Consider the following 19,813-nt stretch of genomic DNA (forward strand, 5'->3'; position numbering starts at 1 on the left):
GCTAAGAAGTAAAATGGTTGCTGAAAAAGCAAATAGGCTCTCTGACTAGAAATTGTCAATTCTGAGAGCAGCCGCGAACTCTGAAAGACTTCTGCTTTTTCCTAGAAACAGAGAGTGTGGGTATAAAGAAAAATAACTCTGATGAAAAACATAAGTAACAAGATAACTTTCACTAGAGGGACGATAAGCAACATGATAACTTTCACCAGAGGAAAGAAGAACCACGGACATAAGTATACAAAAAGAGCTGAAAAATCATTAGGCCCAGGTGTTCAAAAGAGGAACTTGGTATATTAAGAGAACATTTATGGGGAAATGAGGGAGAAGCATATGGAAAAAGGCGTGACACAGAATCACTCAATTTATGTTAACCAACCCATAGCTTAATATATGAGATAATGAATATAATTAACCAATGAAAGTGTGAAATGTAACATGCACCAACGTGGGCCAGAGCTGTCAGAATCATATAAAAGAAAGCTCCCTGAACCATGGTTTCAGAACTCATCGGAGGTTCTCCATCAGCCTGGCCAGTCTGATGTGTGCTCTATCACTCTGTATGCTGTGTGATTTGTTCCTGTAAGCTATTACTATTTGATTATTAAATTCATATTATTTGAACCAGCATAAGGAGAGTTGAGTGGTCTATCTGTGAAGGCCTAGGGTCTTCAACCCCCAAAACCCTTTTGTACTGACATATAAGTGGCTCCTGCAGCCATAATAATAATAATAATAACTTTATTTTTCTATACAGCCATAGTCAAACTGACTTCTAGGCGGTTCACATAGAAAGAAGGCTGGACAATCAGCGAATTACAAAATGCAAGAAGAAGGAAGTTACATCATGTATCAGAGAAGCATGGGGAAAGAATACATGAGAGAAGAAAGATGTTACATAATACAATGAGGGCTATTAGGGTGGTAGATAAGTGGGTCTAGGGGATTCTGGTTTGAGGGGCTCACCGTGACCTATATGGGAGCTGTTGTGAGATGATGACATGGTACCCTTTTTGTGAAGTTCACAGCAGTGCCCTGTAGGGTACCCCATTATTTAGGTGCCATATCTGGGTGTTCAGTCCATCACTTTGCAGACCCCTCCCACGTCCATCAGGGCTTGTTCTAGGCGTTTTTGACTTGGACAAAAAGTTGTACGAAAATGTAGTATAAAGATGGACGATTTAGCGACTTGGACGATCAGATCAGCAGGACGTATACTTAGACAATTTTCGAAACAAAAGAAAATTTGGACGTATTTTTTGAAATGTGTTCTAGATTTTTTTTACTTTGGACGACTTGCTACTTAGATGAAAATGGACTTAGATGTTCCTTTCAATTATGCCCCTCCACATGTTTTTCAATAAAAAAGGGGAAAACATTGAACAGATAAGTACCGACTAGACTATACTTGACAAACATAAAAATGAAAGGAAAGTGGGGAGAACTACATACGTACATCAACTCCAAAAGAACAATACAACATAAATCAAAAACAATAAAAATTAAATAGGTGACCAGCACCTCACTTTCATCCTAGTGTAATGTAGTATAATACTACCTATAGGGCAATTTTCAAATTGACTTCCTTAGGACAAAATCCATGGTTACTTTTAACTATATACTTTGTGTAACCCTGGTCCCGCTCGCACACAGTCCATGAGCACTGGTCAGCTCTTTGGGCCAGGTACCCACGACCAAGACTTGAAAAAAGAAATTTATTTGAAACTGTCTTTAAATCTTTAAGCTGGACGTAGGCTGAGGCTGGACTTTCTCCGGTAGGCCAAAGGATCACAACTCCAGTATTCAATCACCACACTCAGTCCTTATTTTATTCTCGTACCAAATGAATCAAGCTGAAACCATGGTGCATTTGATAACTGGAACTTTTACTTGAACTTGATTTTTAGATATAAATCATAAACTATTTACAGTTCACTTTCTGGAAATCTAACACTGGTTTTCAAAGCTGTTTATGATAAAGTCACTTCAAGAAACACTTCAATTACGTTCCCCAAACTCTTTATACAATTCCTTAGGACATGCGGTGAATCATTCCAGGGTCCCACCCTCTTTCCTCAGCCCGGGACCACACTTATCTTTCCTGCCAAGTTGAAACACTCCATGCAGGCTCTGCAAGAAGCAGGGATTTTTCTTTCACAGTTTCTCTTTTTGAGATGGGTCTTCACACACTCCTTATTCTGTCCTCGTATATTCTCTTTTAGTGAAACTCTCCAGGTTCCACTTTCTCTCCTCTCACTCTGTTGCCTGTTCTTCTGGCAAACCATCTCAGATTTTCCCTACACAAGTAGTCAGTACCCACAGGAGTCTCTCTCAGTACTAGAGCTCTGACGGGAGATTCCAGATAACCAAAAGCCTTGATCTTACTCCTCACTTCCCTTATATACTGTTCCCCCTCCCACTCAACTCCTCACTTCCCTTATACTGTATATCACAGTTCTTCAACCGCCGGTCCGTGGACCGGTGGCGGTCCGCAAAAAAAATCTTGCCGGTCCGCGAAGGATTCAGGACCCCGCCGCAGCAAAAGGTGCCGGCGTCAGCTGATGTGCAACTTCCTGTTGCCGTCACTATGCCGGCACTCCTGCCTGCCACCACGGACTCCTGCCGCGTATGTCTCCGCATCCCCAGAAAAGCAGCGGCAGGTCTGTGTGCTTTTAACTTCGGCTTTTAACTTTAACAGCTGCCCCTAGGCAGTATTTTAACGAGGTTTCATGAGGCAGCCTCGGGGCCTTTGGTAGGCCGGCCCACATTGCATCATCGAAGCGGGCCGGCCTACCAAAGGCCCTGAGGCTGCCTCATGAAACCCCGCTAAAATACTGCTTAGGGGCAGCTGTGTGCCGAAGTTAAAAGCACACAGAGCTGCTGCTAGCCTACATAGAGGGAACATTTTCTGGAGAGGGAAGGAGGGAAGGGAGAAGGAGTACTCCTGGACAAGGTAGGGGAAGAGGCTACTGCTGACAGGGGAGAAGGGAAAGGGATGGGATGAGAATAACTGTTGGATAAGGGGAGGAGGAAAGGGAGAAGGGGTACTCCTGGACAAGGGAGGCGAAGGGGCTACTGCTGACAGGGGAGAAGGGAAAGGAAAGGGACGAGAGTTACTGTTGGATAATAGGAGGAGGAAAGGGAGAAGGGGTACTCCTGGACAAGGGAGGGGAAGGGGCTACTTCTGATAGGGGAGAAGGGAAAGGGAAGGGACGAGATAAGGGGAGGAAGAAAGGGAGAAGGTACTGCTGGACAGGGGAGGAGGAACATTGAAAGGAAACAGCTGGCAGGGAGATTAGAGGAGGGGAAAGAGTCAGGATGGAATGGAGAGATCAGATAAGGGAAAGGGGAGAGACAGAGGAATGACAAGGTAGAGAGAGATTGATGCTGGGAAGGGGGGTCAGATGAAAAATAAGGAAAGAGGGACAAAGATGCTAGATCTGGTGTAGGAAAGAGGGGCATAGAAAGAACACAGATATCATATGGGAGGGGGAGGGGTGAGGGCAGACAGTGGATGGAAGAGGCAGATGCTGGATTGAAGAGACAGAGGGCAGACGCTGGATGGAAGAGAGTGAAAAGACGATGAAAGCAGAAACCAGAGACGACAAAAAGTAGAAAAAAATAATTTTATTTCTATCTTGTGATTAGAATATATCAGATTTAAAATATGTATCCTGCTAGAGCTGATGTTAGACATAACTGGGGAGTGCAAAGCCCAGGCAGTGCGTCTTTAGCTTCCAGCTGGCTTAGGGCTCTCTCTGACAGGAGGCAGTTGCCCTAGTTGCACTCACCCTAACACCATTCCTGCCATGTGTGACTGCGGTATTCTGTTAGCATGATATTTGTGTAGCATTCTGTAATAATTTGGCTTATTCAGTTTTCTTGATAGTAGAGGGGATATATGTGAAGGGGAGGGGAGACGGGGGTTTTGTTGATCCTTGCCCTGTATTATTTATATTTATAAAATGACAATTGTACAGAATATTGTTTCTTTTTATACTTTAATAAAATATGTTCAATATAAAATCATAACTATTTGAGGCTTGTGCGGATGGGATCAGATAGTTAATGGGACCGAGCTCGCGGGGACATGGCGGCAATGGGGTTTTTAAAAATTTCAGTCTTATTAGTTTGCCAGTCCACGAAATAATTATTTTATTTCCGCCGGTCCATAGGTGTAAAAAGGTTGAAGAACACTGCTGTATATTGTTTCCCCTCCCACTCAGACAAAGGGGCCTCCAACTCCAAGTTTCCAACTTCCCTTATATACTGTTCCCCCTCCCACTCAGACAAAGGGGCCTCCAACTCCAAGTTTCCAAGTTTTATTGTTATTTGATATTCTGCATTTCAAAAAAATATCAATGCATTTTAGGTGCCTCTATGGACAGGGGTTGGCCGCTGTCGTTTGCAACATAGAAACATGATGGCAGATAAAGACCAAATGGCCCATCCAGTCTGTCCATCTGCAGTCACCATTATCTCTTTCTCTCTCCGAGAGATCCCACGTGCCTATCCCAGGCCCTTTTGAATTCAGACACAGTCTCTGTCTCCACCACCTCTTCTGGGAGACTGTTTCATGCATCTACCACCCTTTCTGTAAAAATGTATTTCCTTAGATTACTCCGGAGCCTATCACTTCTTAACTTCATCATATGCCCTCTCATTGCAGATTTTAATTGGTTTTAAATGTCACAGTCAATTACCGCACAGTTTATCACCAATTAAACCACTTAAGTTAGGTTGCAATAGGGTACCTATCACCTTTCGACACAGCGTTGAGAATTTGGGCCTCAGTGACTCCTCAAAGAATCTAGTACCTCTTGCTCTGCAGCAGAGGCATTCTTTTTATTTTTTTGGAGGGGGGAGGGAGTCACATTTGCATTTTCTAAAATTTACCGACTTTTTAACTGATAACTTTTATTGACTGTGTAATATATCCTAGTGTTGTACCAGCTCTTTATTATTGTGAACCAGACTGAATAAAGATTATTGGGGAGCAGCAGTATATAAGCCTTTTATTATATTGTATTGTATTTTCAAAGTGAAGCTATGCACATACTTTTGCTTTGAAACTTGCCATGATGTGAGGGATCAAACAGACTGATGATCTTGAAACAAAGCAGAGGAGATTATTGAAATCAAAACAGCTTTTGCAAAGCTAGTAAGTAAACTTCAGTATAACACAGGTCACCTGGGTCTCTCAGACAAAATGAAACAAAACATCTTCTGTCTTTTATTTACCGTACTATAAGGATTCAGTTATAACTGGTTCAGGCTTTGGTAAGGGAGCACCATGCTTATAACCATTTGTTAAAGAGACTGCAGCCTGTGGAAGCTTGGCTTACAATCTTCTTAGATCACCTTACTTACAAAATTAGGATGTTGGTAGTTTCAGACAATAAGATTCCTGCATTTAGACAAACAGCATCAATTCCATACCAGAGAAGTATCCCAATTCCATATTTTTATTTATTTATTCAAATTTCTATACCGTACTCCCAGGGGCGCTCAGAATGGTTTACAATAATGAATTAATTCAGGTATTCAAGCATTTTTCCCAGTCTGTCCCAGTGGGCTCACAATCTATCTAATATACTTGGGGCATTGGGGGACCAAGTGAACTGGGCAAGGTCACAAGGAGCAGTGCGTGTCAGAACCCACAACCTCAGGGTGTAGGGATCTTGACAGTTGAGTACCTAACAGGAGCATTCAAATTCAGTCCTAAAGGGCCACATAGGGGAGCACTTTCTGCTGTCCTCCAAAGTTTGTTGTCCTAGGCAACCACCTAGTAAAATTAATTGTAGCCTTGACCTTGTGTGGTTCATATCCTTAGAAGGAACACTTACTCTTTCATTCATTGCTACTATACATTTGTACCTGCTTTTTGAGTAAGTTCTTTTTCATGCAAAGTAATGCACATAGATTTGAAAATACAATCTGCAGTGTTGACTTAAACATACCCCTAGGAATACCTCCTTAACATGTGGTTATATGTGGTAAAATGTGTATTCATTTAGCCACATTGAAGGAAGGCAATTTTCCAAGAGCTAATTTAGGCACTCAAATTGCTCTTTGCCCTGTAAATATCTTTGAAAATTGTCCTTCCTATACAATATACAGCATATGTTGTGATCCTAATATAAGTGAGGTCAGAATATTACAGTATAGAATTGAATGTAATACATATTTATCACACACAATCCCCTCAAATTCTATAAATGGTACCCAAAGATAGGCCTGCTTGCGCAATTATAGAATAGAGCCATTACACTTGTAACATAACCCACCTTTTACAAAACTGCAAAAGTGTTTTTTAGAACCAGCTGGCATGCTGAATGCTCTATGCTGCTCCCAATGTTCATAGGGTTCTATGAGTGTCAGGAGCAGCGCAGAGCATTCAGTGCACCACCCTGTGCTAAAAAACGCTTTCAGGGTTTTGTAAAATGGAGGATAATTAGCTAATTGGCACTAAATTGTTAAATAATTGGTGGAAAACAAAGACGAAAATGTTATAATGCCCTTGTATCGCTATATACTACAGCCGCACCTCAAATACTGTGTGCAATTCTGGTCGCTGTATCGCAGAAAAGATGTAGAGGAATTAGAAAAGGTCAGAGAAGGGCGACAAAAATGATAAAAAGTTTGGGATGACTTCCCTATGAGGAAAGGCTAAAGCAGCTAAGGTTCTTCAGCTTGACGGGCTCAGGGGTGATATGATATTGAGTAGAGTGGAAATGGTAGTTTGAATTGCTTGTTCACTCTTTCCAAAAATACTAGAACTAGGGAGCATGCAATGAAGCTGCTAAGTAGTAGATTTAAAACAAACTGGAGAAAATATTTCTTCACACAAAATGTAATTAAATTCTGGAATTTGTTGCCGGAGAATGTGGTGAAATCAGTTAGCTGAGTTTAAAAAGGGTTTGGCTAAATTCCTAAAAGGGAAGTCCATAAGCCATTATTGAGATGGATTGGGGAAATCTACTGCTTATTCTTAGGATAAGTAGTATCAAATCTGTTTTATTACTTAGGTTGTAGCTAGGTACTTGGGACCTGGGTTGGCCACTGTAGGAAACTGGTACTGGGCTTGATGTCCCAGTATGGCAATTCATATGTTCTTAATTGGCATTAAGAAGCAGTAACAAGCTCTAATTTGTAGTTGCACACATGATACTTACACCTCTATTCTATAAAAAGCGCACCTAGCTTCTCTTGGGCACAAATGCAAAGGAGACGTTAACATGGGAGGGGCATTGACTTACATGCACTTTATAGAATAGTTGCATTTACATGCCCAGTTGCCGCATTTAGCTCCCATTTATGCCAGGCCTAGAAATAGCATAAGTGGTTGTGTTCTACTACTGCTACTATTACAGTCGACTCCACCTAAGTGCACGCTTTGGTTATCCACAGCCTACCACCACGGTCCTGTTGGTTTTTTTTTTAAACATTAAAGTCAATGGACTTAAATTCTGGATATTTGCAATTCGGATAAGCACACCATCCGCTTATGCGCACTGATATCATAGGTGCAACCTCTATTCTTTCACGTTACATTCACTCCGGTTAAATGCAATCCCGCTCTGACTGGGAATGGCTAGGTGTCACACAGCAGCTTATACGCTGGGACAGCTGGGAAAGTGAGTGCTGAGACAGCTGGGAAAGTGAGTGCTCCGCTTCCACTCAAGCTGTAGGGCATAGCTTTTCTGTACTTTAGGCTCCAGCAGCCCACGCATCATATTTAACTGAGCCAGCGTAACTACAGCCTCCCCCTCCCCCCTCTCCTATTAAGCACACTCCATTTAAGCGCACGTGGAGACCCGGTCCGAAGGGCATGCACTTAAGTGGAGTTGAGTATACTACTACTTATCATTTCTATAGCACTGCTAGACGTATGCACTAAGCAGCACTGTACATTAAAACATTCAACAGAAGGAGTTTCTCAGGCATATAGGGAGGTTTCTGTGTGGATGAACTAATTTTCTACTTCATAGCCACAGAAACCCGTTTTCCACAAAACAAACATATAAGGGAACAGGTTAGGCAAGAGGTCCGAGGACAGGTGAATTTCTTTTGAATGTTAGGAGCTGAATTTTTTTCTGCTATCCTTTCCAAGTTTCAAGTTTCAGTTTATTTGATATACTGCAAATACAACCACAGTTAGTCTAAGCGGTTTACAATAATATATTATTTAAAAAAAAAAAAATTAAAAAAGATATAACAAGGGAGGCAATAAGCAAAAACAGTGAAGACCTTACTTTTCAGCTAAACAGACTGACAGACTGCCTCTCTCTTTCTGTAACCCTCCTTTGTGCCCCTTTAGTTAATGACCAATCTCAACCTTAGTCTCTGTGAAATTCCAACAATTTTCTCCCCCCTTTGTACCCATTATCCTATGACCAGTTATGTCCTCGCTTTTGTATAATGTCCGCATTGTGAATGTTCTGATGCAACCCGTTCTGAGCTTCGGGGATGACGGGCTAGAAATCAAAATAAATAAATAAGTTAAACCAACATAGAAGCAAAAAATAGGTACAAGGGAGATAAAGAAGGGAGAGGTTACAATAAAAATAAAAAGGTTGGGTTAGGGAAGAAGTGGAACAAAAGGGAAGGGAAATCACTTGTGCTGGGATCTACTCAAAGGGTCACTATAGCAATGCCTTAGTTTCCAAAGGAACCCTGTGACACTCTGGTTCTAGAGGGAGTCTGGGGGCTGGGCCTCTTTCTCCCCCCCAACCAATGCATTATGGGATATGTAGACCCCCACATAAGATCCACCAACCTTGCAAATGCCACAGTGCATCTGGGAACATGAGAATGAGGTGGAGATGAGTGGAATAGATGGGGGTATCCGAAAGCCGTAACCTGCCTAGAGTCTTTCTCTCTTGCCGAGGCTCTGCTGTTGGTGGAGTATTCTATAACGGATTTGGTGCACAACACTGCTAAATATTCTACCCCTACACTTATGTCAAGTTCCCTCCTATTACAGCTTCAGAAGATTTATCTTTTCTCCTCATAATGACTGATCTCTACCCAATTTGCTATCTAGATTCTGCTTGCTAATGTAATAGTTGATCCCAATCTTATTGTAAGCCACAATGATTCCTTCTAGAAAATTGTGGACTTTAAGAAACTCTATGGTATGATATGGTTATAGAGTACTAGCTTAGCGCCAAGTTTTGGGTGCCTAACATTTAGCGGCCTTTATCGAATTTACCCCAATGTGTTGGGGTATCAGCGGCTTTTCTGTATCACTGGCTGAGCTAGCTTTAGATTTGTTTTGAGGATGCTATGGGGCGGGATGTTAATGTGCAAAATTGATGAAAACAGGCTTTATGAGACTGTGACTGTCTGTGGTGTTAATTGTGTCTGGATAATTTTTTGCTCTATACTCACTACTGCCGGTGTGTCCACAGTGAAATACGAGCCATGCATGAACCCTGGAGTGCCAGAGAATGGCTACCAGACACTCTACAAACACCACTACCAGGCTGAGGAATCTCTACGCTTCTTCTGCTATGAAGGCTTTGAGCTAATAGGGGAGGTGACTATCACATGTGTCCCTGGGCACCCTTCGTATTGGAACAGTCAACCGCCCCTCTGTAAAGGTGAGGACCCAGTATCACTCATTCACCTGCCCCTTTTGCAAAGGTAAGAGCCTCCTCCCTCACTCCTTTGTACACACCCTCTACAACAGTGTCTCTCAAACTTTTTTGTAGCTCCGGTACATTAAATGGAGCAAATGTTTTTCACGGCACAATATAATTGAAATTATAAAATTGCAAAACTAACAAAAAATTAACCCCCTCCTCCCCTTTTACAAAAGCGTGCCACGGTTTTTAGCACCGGCCCCGGTGGTAACAGTGGTTTTACTGGGATCAGTATTCAAAGTGAGCTATGAGTTGGCTGGCAGGTGGCAAATGCATAACTCACTTAGGCGGCAAATGCATAACTCTTTTATCCAGGTATTTTCATCCCTTAACCTGAAAATCATGGACAAGATTTAATCTGGATAATAACAGGCAGAGTATAGGGAGAGTTGTTGTCTTAGGAATGATATTCAGCTGCTAGAGAGGTCAGGCACTGTGGTCAGCTTTTTGTAAACACTGACCTCCATGGTTAAAATAAAACTAGATATTCAGTGAACAACTTTTATTGCACTTTTTTGTGATTGGGTCCAAGGGTATGTTTGTTAGAAACATAGAAACATGACAGCAGATAAAGGCCAAATGGCACATCTGGTCTGCCCATCTGTAGCATCTACTATTTTCTCTTCTCCCTAAGAGATCATACATGCCTATCCCATGCTTTCTGGAACTCAGAAAAAAGGTGTTTTGATTAGCCACTTAATTGGTTTGGTGTGGTGGCATTTTAAAAGTGGTATCACTAAGGATGGTGGTGGTGGGGGTGTTCCATTTTCCTATATAGTAATGTGGAGGGCATTACTCTAAGTCCAGAGTCATATGTGGAGATATGTCCATTTTTTAAACCGGCAACACTGCAAGATGTCTTCATTTTTTTAAAATCGCTTAGGTAGATGTCTTGGCCAACAGGACATCCAACTTTGTTCACCATTTTCAGTCAGAAAACCAGACCATTTGGACGTGGGAGGAACCAGCATTGTGAAGGACTGGCCCTGTAGACACACCAATAGAGCAGTGGGGCACCTTAAAAGGGCACCGCTGTGAACTTCACATAAAGGGTGCCAGAGTACATCTGAACATAACCCCCTTCTAATGTAGGGTGAGCCCTCCCAAACTCCCCCCAAACCTACTGTACCTACCTGTCTACCTCCCCAATAGCCCTTATGGCTGCATGTGGCACTTATATGGCAATATAGTAGGATTTTGGTAGGTTTTGTTGGGTTCATACCTCGTTTATTTCATGACTCCCATATTTCATTTCATGTCTTTCTCGCTCCACATTTCATGACTCACGTGGTGAGTTTCGCAGTCACACATATGATAACATAATATAATTCTTTATTTATATACTGCCCAATGCCTTTCAGTTCTAGGCAGTGTACAAGAGAATATAATAAGGAAGGAATTGTTAACATTAAGGATAGGAAAACCATACCATATCATGGCCCATAGATATCCCCAATCTTTCCTAGACAGGATTAAAATCTATGTTAGTAGTCTCTAAAATGAATGGTAGGAGATATATACAAATGATGGAAGAAAACAGTATTAAGCAATAAACCCTGCTGCAAAAAGGTAAGTAGAATGCTTAAGAAACCATTAGAACAGATAGAATCAACAGTTATGTACAAAGAAAGAAGAAAAAATAAATAAGATCAAATAAAGATTTTACAAAAACTTTTAAGAATTCAGATAATAAAATGGGAAAGAATAAAGATATATATAATTGAACCAAAACGGGTGAGAACAAAACCCATCCACCATATTTGTTTTCATATTTTGTACTTTCAATGTACACATGATGCACACTTGTTCATCATTTTTGCATGGGGTTTTCTTTGAATTACCCACTTATCACAGATTGCTCACTACGCTATGACAACATGTGGACCTTTGCACCATATTCACATTCACACTGAAATTCTTATAGTCCAGTGACACATTCATTCTATAGGACCCCTGATGAAGACGTGTTGATCGAAACACAGACCATGTTGGGTCCCATTATTCATTTAAAGTGGCTTATTTGTGCGCAACAAATTGTTTATTGAAATAAACATTGCCTGCATCTTGTACATTGTTCTGCAGTTTCGTCTTTTGTTTTAGTCAAGCATGCCTCCTGCTGCACCCAGACTCAAAATAATACTCCTGGGGGAATTCTGCACAAAACATTACAAATTCTGCAAAATATTACATCCTATTCTTTCCACAATTAATACAATATAGCCACCACCTCTGAGCAGCAATTGAACTTCTAAACAGAAAAGTTCTTACTTAATTACTGCATTAACTTTAAAGTTTTTGGTGCAGATTTTCCCCAGGAGTACAGTTATAGCATACTGTAACTCAGGCTTCTGTTTTTCAGGCTCAGCAGTTTTTATTTTAGCAATCTACCAAGCCCAAAGGGAGCTCTGAGCTGCAGATGATGCCAGCTTCTTGTACCTGCTGCCAATGCTTGTGGCATCACAGCGGTGTCGGAGTTGAAAAAAATCAGTGCTACCTGCAATTCCTCTTGGGCCTTGCACTTTCCCATAAGAAAATATGTGATATCCAGAAACCCTAAACATAAGGCAGTAGATCACTCCTGCCACCCCACTATGTACACACACCTATACTATTCTCCTTCCTCAGCTCCACTCCTAATATTCTCTTTCTCCAATTCATCCATCTTCAGTGTTCTTTCTCTCAGCCCATCTTCCCCCCACACACATCCCCTTATCCTTTGCTTCCCCCAGTTCTTCTTCCCCTCCCCTATCATATGCTCCATTTACCCACTCTCCCCAGATCATTGCCCTTCCCACAAATATTCTCTTACTCCCTGTTGTTTCCAGCTACTCCCTCCCCTCCATCTCCCCCATCACCTGCAGTTCATCTCTTCCTCTGTGTATTTCCTTACTTCTGGTATCTTCAGGGCTCCCTGCCCCACCCCCAATCAAACCTCCTACACCTGTGACCTCCAGATTAGATAATGACACGGTGACAAAATTCATCACCGTTCCCGTCCCCGCGGATTACCGCGGGAAATAATCTCATGTCATTTTCTAGTGTCTATTTCAACCTCAGTCCTTCTACACCAGCATTCTTCAAAGCAAAGCTTGCAGGTCAGTGGTTGTGCCCAATTATACTCTGATTCTTCCCTCTCTCCTTAAAGAATGACATGAAGATGGTTTCCCGCGGTTATCCGCGGGGACGGGAACGGTGATGAATTTTGTCACCGTGTCATTCTCTACTCCAGATTATTTCTCCTGCACACGTCTCCTTACCCTGGTGTGCTCAGTACTTCCCATGCCAAAATATCGCTTACCCTGTCTCCTCAAGATCATTTCCTTTCTCACATACCCTTTGGTGTCTACAGCACTTCCCCCTCCCCAACACATTTCCTATCTTGTCTCCTCCAGCTCATCTTCTCTCCCGCATAGGTGCGGTACTGTTAGGGATACCAGACTTCCGGATTTCCCCGGACATGTCCTCCTTTTGAGGGCATGTCTGGGGGTCCGGACGGCTTTTCAAAACCCGGCACTTTGTCCGGGTTTTGAAAAGCTTCCCCTGAAATTGCGCAGATGCCCTCCTGCCTGACCAGAGCAAGCAGCGGGAGTGGGGCTAGGGCGGGATTAGAGGCAGGACTGGGGCATAATGGAGTGGGGATGGGTGGGCCTGGGGGAGGATCTAGGGGGTTTGGATTTTACGAATGTAAAATTTGGCAACCCTAGATACTGTGCTGATCTGATGTCAAACCCTCGCAAGAACAGCACAGGAATTTGGCATCACTGAAAGCAGAGCTTTGTGGTGTAGGAAGGTTAGGATCACATGTGAATGTGAACTGTGAATTACAGCACCAGCTCCAACTCTCATTCTCTTACCAACAATTATGTGCACCCAGAGGCAAATTCTGCAATATGCAGTTGCTTAGAATTTTCCTAGACATAAAATAAACAAGGCATCAATAGTGAAGCATTGAATTGGGGTGGGGGATGGAGCTCCTCTCGTACGAGGAAAGACTAAAGAGGTTAAGGTTCTTCAGCTTGGAAAAGAGACTGCTGAGGGGAGGTATGATTGAAGTCTACGAAATCCTGAGTGGTGTAGAACAGGTACAAGTGGATCAATTTTTTTACTGCATCAAGATTTACAAAGGCTAGGGGACACTCAATAAAGTTAGAGAGTAATACTTTTAAAACCAATAGGAGGAAATATTTTTTCACTCAGAGAATAGTTAAGATCTGGAATGCGTTGCCAGAGGATGTGGTAAGAGCAATTAATACAGCTGGTTATAAAAAAGGTTTGGACAAGTTCCTGGAGGAAAAGTCCATAGTCTGCTGTTCAGACACATATGGGGGGAAGCCACTGCTTGCCCTGGATTGGGTTTTTGCCTGGTACTTGTGGCTTGGATTGGCCTCCGTGAAGATGGGATATTGGGCTAAATGGACCATTGGACTTATTGCTGAAATTGGCACTTGCCACCTTCTGCCACCCCATAGCTAATGATGCTTGTGTTAAATGCATGGTGCTTTTCCTTCCCCCTTCCCTGCTTCCAACATGACATTTTGCATTGAGGGTGCTATTTACTAAGCCTTTATTCGTAGATACAGAGAGAGTAATTTTCTAAATCTTCTGAGGTAGGAAGTCCAAGCAAATGCCTATTATGAAGTGATTTTATAACAGAGGCACCAAGGATGGCCTGTTTCAAAACTGGAGATTTACCCCCACAACGTTAGAGAATGTTGGAGGTTTTCTTTGTGGGCCCAAACCATGTCTAAAATCAGTTCTGGCAGATGCCAAAACTTTCTTGGCTGGCCATTTTATTTTTCTTATTGTTTGGTCCCAGTCTCTGCTTTCTGCGTTCCTTTACTCTGTCTTTTCATAACTGTCTTGGCAGCATCTCTTTGTCAGTTTGGCATTTCGTCTTTATTTATTTATTTATTTAAAAGATTTATCAACCGTTTACTCCTAAGCGGTATTACAAAAATTACATACATAAAATGAAACAAACAAGACTTATACAAATATCTTACATTACAGATGAATAATTACATCTTAAAACCCAGATTTCATAAATCTTCACAGTATCGTTTATCCTAAAACTAGCAGGCAACAACATATCTTATATTGATCTATTAAGGCTAGTCTTATGTTCTTCCTCCACGTCCACAATCCATCTTTTCTCTGCATCTCTATCTGCCCTGCCCAATATCACCACTATTTCCCTGCCCCTAACCTCCCACCATGTTGAGCATCTTTCCCTTTTATGTCCCTATTCTTGCTCTGTTCAGAAAGCTTTTGATAAACTTCCTCACGAGAGGCTCCTGAGAAAATTAAAGTATCATGGGATAAGTGGCAAAGTTCAGTTGTGGATTAGGAATTGGTTATCAGATAGAAAACAGAAGGTAGGGTTAAATGGTCATTTTTCTCAGTGGAAGAGAGTAAACAGTGGAATGACGCAGGGGTCTGTACTGGGACCGGTGCTATTTAACTTATTTATAAATGATCTAGAAATTGGAACGACAAGTGAGGTGATTAAATTTGCAGATGACACTAAACTGTTCAAAGTTGTTAAAACGCATGTGGATTATGAAAAATTGCAGGCGGATCTTAGGAAATTGGAAGACTGAGCGTCCAAATGGCAGATGAAATTTAATGTGTACAAATGCAAAGTGATGCACATTGGGAAGAATGACCTGAATCACAGTTACCGGATGCTAGGGTCCACCTTGGGGGTTAGCGCCCAAGAAAAGGATCTGTGCATTATTGTAGACAATACAATGAAACCTTCTGCCCAATGTGCAGCAGCAGCCAAAAAAGCAAACAGGATGCTGGGAATTATTTAAAAAAGGGATGGTTAACAAGACTAAGAGTGTCATAATGCCCCTGTATCGCTCCATGGTGCAACCTCATCTGGAGTGTTGCGTTCAATTCTGGTCTCCTTATCTCAAGAAAGATATAGTGGTGCTAGAAAAGATTCAAAGAAGAGCGACCAAGATGGTAAAGGGGATGGAACTCCTCTCGTATGAGGAAAGACTAAAATGGTTAGGGCTCTTCAGCTTGGAAAAGAGATGGCTGAGAGGAGATATGATTGAAGTCTACAAAATCCTGAGTGCAGTAGAATGGGTACATGTAGTTCGATTTTTCATTCCGTCAAAAAATACAAAAACTAGGGGACACTCGATGAAGTTACAAGGAAATACTTTTAAACCAATAGGAGGAAATATTTTTTCACTCAGAGAATAGTTAAGCTCTGGAACGTTTTGCCAGAGGATGTGATAAGAGCGGATAGCATAGCTGGTTTTAAGAAAGGTTTGGCAAGTTCTTGGAGGAAAAGTCTATTGTCTGTTATTGAGAAAGACATGGGGAAAGCTATTGCTTGCCCTATATCGGTAGCATAGAATATTGCTAATCCTTGGGTTTTGGCCAGCTACTAGTGACCTGGATTGGCCACTGTGAGAACAGGCTATTGAGCTTTATGGACCATTGGTCCGACCCAGTAAGACTATTCTTATGTTCTTATGTCCTTACCCTCTCCCACCCCCACCAACACCACTTGTTAGCATCTCTCCCTATTTCTATCTTATCTTCTCTTTCTCCTAGGCCAGCAACTCTCCCTCTCTCTTTCCTCCCTCCTGCCCCCCTCTCCAGGGGTCCACAATTGTTTTTCTCTCTTATGTTTGCCCCTTAGAGGGGGGGGTCTAACATCTCTCCTTTTTTGTTCTTTTCCTGCAGGTCCTGGCATCTTTTTTCCCTACCTCCATCACCAGACATCTCTTTCTTTCTTCCTTTCCCCCACTATCCCAGCATCTCTTTTTCTCCTCCCCCATCCCTGCGCTATTTTTCCTTTCTCCTCCCTCTGATAAATTTTCTCTCTCTCATTCCTTCCACTACTCCCATGGCCCGGCACTCCCCCCCCCCCCACCCATGGTCCTGCAACCTTATTTGTGTCTGGTAGTGCTAAACAGATGCTACTTCCAGCTGGCCTGGTGACTTCCCCTAGCTTTGCTCCATCCCCCTGAAACTGAAAGTAGCATCAGAGGAGGTGGGACATGGCAGAAAGAAGGCTTCACACTGGCTAGAAGCTGTGTCCTGCAGCACTACCGGCACAAATAAGTTTAGAAACCACAGTAGTGGGGGCAGAGAAAGCGAGAGATGCCAGGCCGAGGAAGTCATGGAAAAAAAACCAAAGCGAGAAACTCCAAATTGCTGGTAGGGAGCCAATGGGTGAGATCAGGGTGGATAGGCATGTGAGCTGGAGCACCATATGCCTGGAACAGACTGCCTGAATCTATACATCATGCTCCATCTCTAGCAGTATTCAAATCCAAGCTAAGAGTCCACATTTTGTGAAGCTGTTTCAACTCTTAACTCCCACTGACTGTCAGATACCTAAACCCATTGCATCATTCCTCCTACCAGAAACTCCCCAACCCTGAGATGTCCTGTCTGTTTGTCCAAATTAGATTGTAAGCTCTTCTGAGCAAGGACCGTCTATAGAATGTTAAATGTAAATCCCTGGGTATGCCTTTCAGCACTATAGAAATGATAAATAGTAGTAGTAGTAGAAGAGGCCTAAATGCATGTGTCACACGACTAACTTATGTGACTCGGCATAAATAAGTCCAAAAATCCCAAAGGCAATTGCTGTGGGGTTGTGGCAGAGAATTCCCGCTATGCAATCCCCTAAAGAAGCTGCGATTGGAATATGTTGGGACTAGAGATTTTTGGACTTATTTATGGAGCTTTATGTAAAGAGCACAGAGGAGTAGCCCCTTTTCGTTCACCAATGGAAATTTTGGGGACATTTGCAATCAGCTGTAAAAATTGATAATGAACTTTTACGAAGCCGCGTTAGCGGCTGTGCTGCGCTAACTCCCCGAAGCCCATAGAGATTTAAAGGGCTTCGAGGCTGTTGCTGTGCGGCTTTGTAAAAGAGGCCGTATGGGACATTACATTTAACAGCATGGGAAGATAAGTATCCATTGTTTTAATTATCGTCTTTAATAATGAAATGTTAGGCCCTCTTTTACTAAGGTGCGCTAGCCGCTAACGCCTGCATTGAGCAGGCGTTAGTTTTTTAGCCTTTCGTGGGGGTTAGCGCATGTTGAAATGTCCGAGTGCGGCTTGATAAAAGGACCCCTAAATCTTTAGGGGGCATGTTAGGACATTTTGGGTGGGTTTAGGGCGGGCTTAGCAGTTGGACGTTATACAGCGATAAACATTTTAGAAAACGTCCAGGGCACAATTTAGACATTTTGGGCTATACCTGTTTGTAAAACAAATAAGGGACATCTAGCTGGGCCATTTTCAAAAAAAATTTTTTAAAAAGTCATGTGGATTCAAAAATAGACATTTTCTCTGCCTGATTTTTACATGTTTTTTTCAAAATGTCCAAAGTCAGATTTAGATGACCTATCAAAAATGTCCCTCTTTATGTTTATTAGACAATAGTACTCTATGAAGTAGTGAGTTATATTTCTGAGAATTGGCCTCCCTCAGTGCAAATAAATACACTGTATATGCTGATGTTTCAGATACGTTTACATTTAGTTGCATTTAAAAAAAGCATTCCCAGGACTGTGTTTAGGTGAAGCCATACAGATTCCATTTTCAAACCTATGCACCTTATTTTCAGTAAAAAAAACAACAAAAAAACCCCCAACAAAAAACAAAAAAATCCCACATTCTCATAAAAAGCAGGCAGTTTGCATGTGCAACAAATTTCAAAGGGAAAATATGTGCATGCTTTTGCTTTGAAATCTGGTACAAAGTCTGTATGTAAAAAGGACTACACGGTTTAGTCTAACTCAGAAATTTCATGTTATACTTCAGAATTGATGTGGAGATGAATAAGTATTTTGTATATCATATGTTTATATGATTTGTATATTGTAGTACACCAGCTAGAATGTTAGATGGTGCGGTACAGAAATCTTTAAAATAAATAAGTTTGAAAACTGCTCCAAAGTTGTGATGGAAGGGACTCAAACAAAGACAGAATGTCAAAGAGCCATCAAAAGTGGTTAAGTCAAAGAGGATGAGGACTGGCCTTAATCATAAATAATAATAATTATTTTATTTTAACATACCGCCCTACCATATAGTTCTAGGCGGTTCACATACATTTCTAAAAATATACCAACAGTAAATAAAAGTACGAAATCTAAAAATGGCTAAAAGTATACAATAATTGAATAAAATGCATTCGCAAAAATAGATAGATATTCCTTAAAAAGTAAAACTATAAAATCAGTGTGCAAATTTCCAATCAATATTCTGAAACATCAATTTACAAACTTCTCGAATAAATCAGTTTTCAATAGTTTCCTAAAGGACATGTATGAATGGGCCTGAGAAATAATAGAACTTAGCCATGAATCCCAACAAAACAGTAGATTCCAGAGTTAGAGAATGACATGGGGACAAATTTTTCCTCATCCCTGCGGGAACTCATGTTCCCATCCCAGCGAGTTCTTTTCCTGTTCCTGCCCCATTCCTGCAAGCTCTGTCCTCATCTGCACTAGAGAGTTGCACGGGAACAGAAATCAAACCCATCCCCACTAGGAGTCAAACCCGCCCCGCTGGAATCAAATCCGTCCACGCCCGTCCCTATAAACTTCAGAAGTTATTTCATTTAATTATGCTTCTGAATTAAAGGCTCTGGAAGAGACCCATTTACAAATAAGCAAAGACACTTTATTAATTTGGAAATATTAATTGGGAAGAATACACACTTTGTAAACGGGTTTCTACCAAAGCCTCTAATGTAAATATAAAATATAAATACTCAGCGGATGAGGACCCCCATGCTGTCAGCTGAGGACTTCTGCAGTTGGCCGGGGGTCCCTTTTGCCAAGCTTGGCAGGCAGCAGTAGCATCCTGATTCACAGATGCTGGCACCTCAGTGGCTTATGGATGCTGCCAGCGACTGCTACGCTTGGTGGAGTGGAGTTCTAGCCGTCTCTAGAGGAGGTCCTCTGCTAGCGGTGCTTGGGGATCCCCACCAGCCACAGCAAGGGTCAGCAAGTACTTCAACACTGTAGAAATAAAACCAGAAATGCATTTCCTTTTCTTTTGAACACAAATCAAAAACATCTGCTGTATACATTTCCCAAAGCTAACATATTTTAGTCAATAAATTCCATTTTTATCTTTGATGTCTGGAGACTTATTTTTCCATCAAGTTGGTCCCAGTT

The 19,813-nt window shown here is 41.8% G+C and overlaps 1 protein-coding gene across 1 annotated transcript in view; it reads left to right on the forward strand.

The window, feature by feature from the left end:
• Positions 1-19,813, forward strand: part of SEZ6L2 (seizure related 6 homolog like 2) — a 168,787-nt gene that overhangs the window by 123,385 nt on the left and 25,589 nt on the right. Inside the window, exon 16 of the mRNA XM_033944067.1 lies at positions 9,411-9,602. Coding sequence (XP_033799958.1) covers positions 9,411-9,602 — 192 coding nt within the window. The remainder of the gene's footprint in view (positions 1-9,410; positions 9,603-19,813) is intronic.

The sequence above is a fragment of the Geotrypetes seraphini genome, chromosome 5 (assembly GCF_902459505.1).
Source record: "Geotrypetes seraphini chromosome 5, aGeoSer1.1, whole genome shotgun sequence".
Taxonomy (NCBI): domain Eukaryota; kingdom Metazoa; phylum Chordata; class Amphibia; order Gymnophiona; family Dermophiidae; genus Geotrypetes; species Geotrypetes seraphini.